The sequence below is a fragment of the Apteryx rowi genome, unplaced genomic scaffold (genome assembly GCF_003343035.1).
Source record: "Apteryx rowi isolate R43461 unplaced genomic scaffold, aptRow1 scaffold_475, whole genome shotgun sequence".
NCBI lineage: Eukaryota > Metazoa > Chordata > Aves > Apterygiformes > Apterygidae > Apteryx > Apteryx rowi.
The window spans coordinates 428,243-429,635 of NW_020450733.1; the positions used below are offsets into that span (position 1 = coordinate 428,243).

A 1,393-nucleotide genomic window follows, 5' to 3' on the forward strand; every position below is an offset into this window, starting at 1 on the left:
GCGCTTGGGCGCGCTCTGAATTCCCGAATAAAACAGTGACTTTGTGGCCCCAGGAGAGGCCACGGTTTGATCCCGGCTCCTCTGACCCGCCGAGCGGCTCCGTCGCCCGGCCCCGGGGTCCCCCGCGGGCACCAGGCCGGATCCCCCTTCCTTTCTTTGCCTCTTTTTGCCGGTCCCTCCCTGAAGCAGGAGGGTTCGGGCCCCAAACGGCCCCTGGGCGCGGGGCTGGGCACCGGTCGGTGCTGCCGGACGCTGCCTCAGTTTCCCCAGCGCTTGGCAGTGGTTCAGGCATGATCTCAGCCTCCCGGGAAAGGTGAGCAAATCCCCTGCTGCGGGGCTGATTCCGCTCCAAACAGCCGGGCTGGGAGCCCAAGGAAAGCCCCGGCAAGCCTGGTCCCAGCACCCCCATGCCCCCCCGGCCCCGGCAGCCCCCCGGGGGGCAGTTGATGGTGCAGGCGGGGCCTGGCCCTGTCTGCCCGGGCTCCGCGGCCCGCGGGGGGTGGTGGTGGGTGTTTTCCACCGCGAGCGGCAGCGTTTCCTGTGTTGCAAGCTGGTAATTCCCGAGAATCCAGAGGCGGGCGATGCTGCCGGGGGGCCCGCTCCCTCCCCCGGGGCCCCTCCTTGCCGGCTCCGCGGGCCTCCGCCTGTCCCGGGCCTGTGAGGATGGGCCACCGGGCACGACCCCCCCCCCCATGGCGGGGACGGGGCCACCCCTCAGCCTGAGCTGCTTGCGGGGACCCAGGCTCGGGGAGACGCTCTCCGTTGGGGACCTGGCGCCTCCAGCTCCATCCCTGCTTGCTGCTCCCCTTTCTGTCTCCCCCCCTTCCTGCCCCAGCGCAGGACACCTGGGCCCCTCGCGTGGAGCAGAGGTGCCCAAGCGAGGCGGGGGCGCGTTGGCACCCGCCGGCCGCCCCTTCTGCGGGGCCGTGCCCAGCCCTGGCAGGGGCCTCCCGCTTTGGTGGCGCCTCCGGACCCCAATTTGCCACCGGGGTTTTTTTTTGGGGGGGGGAGGCAGCGTGGGAGGCAGCAGCCGGCACACTCGTGTGCGTGGGCGTGCACACGTGTGTGCACATGCGCCCGGGGAAGGCAGGGCACGTCCCCCCCCAAAAAACCCGCTCCGGGGACCCCCAAACCCCACTGTCCCCAGCTGCCACCCCAGGGTGTCCCCTGCCCTCCGATTAGCATCCCCAATGCAGATCCCCCCAAGGGGGCGTGGCTTTGCGCAGAAGGGGCGGGGCTATGTGCCAAGGGGGCGTGGCTCTGCCCAGAAGGGGCGGGGCCAGCCCCCCCTTGCTCCACGTGGGTGCCTATAAAGGTGCCCGGCGGGGCGGCGGGGCTCAGTCGAGGCTGGCGGCCGGGCGCCCACCATGCCGTCGAGCCTGCGCCTGCCGGC

At 71.9% G+C, this 1,393-nt stretch overlaps 1 protein-coding gene across 1 annotated transcript in view; it reads left to right on the forward strand.

Moving 5' to 3' along the window:
• Positions 1–290: 290 nt before the first annotated feature.
• LOC112972148 (25-hydroxyvitamin D-1 alpha hydroxylase, mitochondrial) overlaps positions 291–1,393 on the forward strand; it is a 5,270-nt gene continuing 4,167 nt past the window's right edge. The window contains exons 1-2 of the mRNA XM_026078263.1: positions 291–299; positions 357–405. Coding sequence (XP_025934048.1) covers positions 291–299; positions 357–405 — 58 coding nt within the window. The remainder of the gene's footprint in view (positions 300–356; positions 406–1,393) is intronic.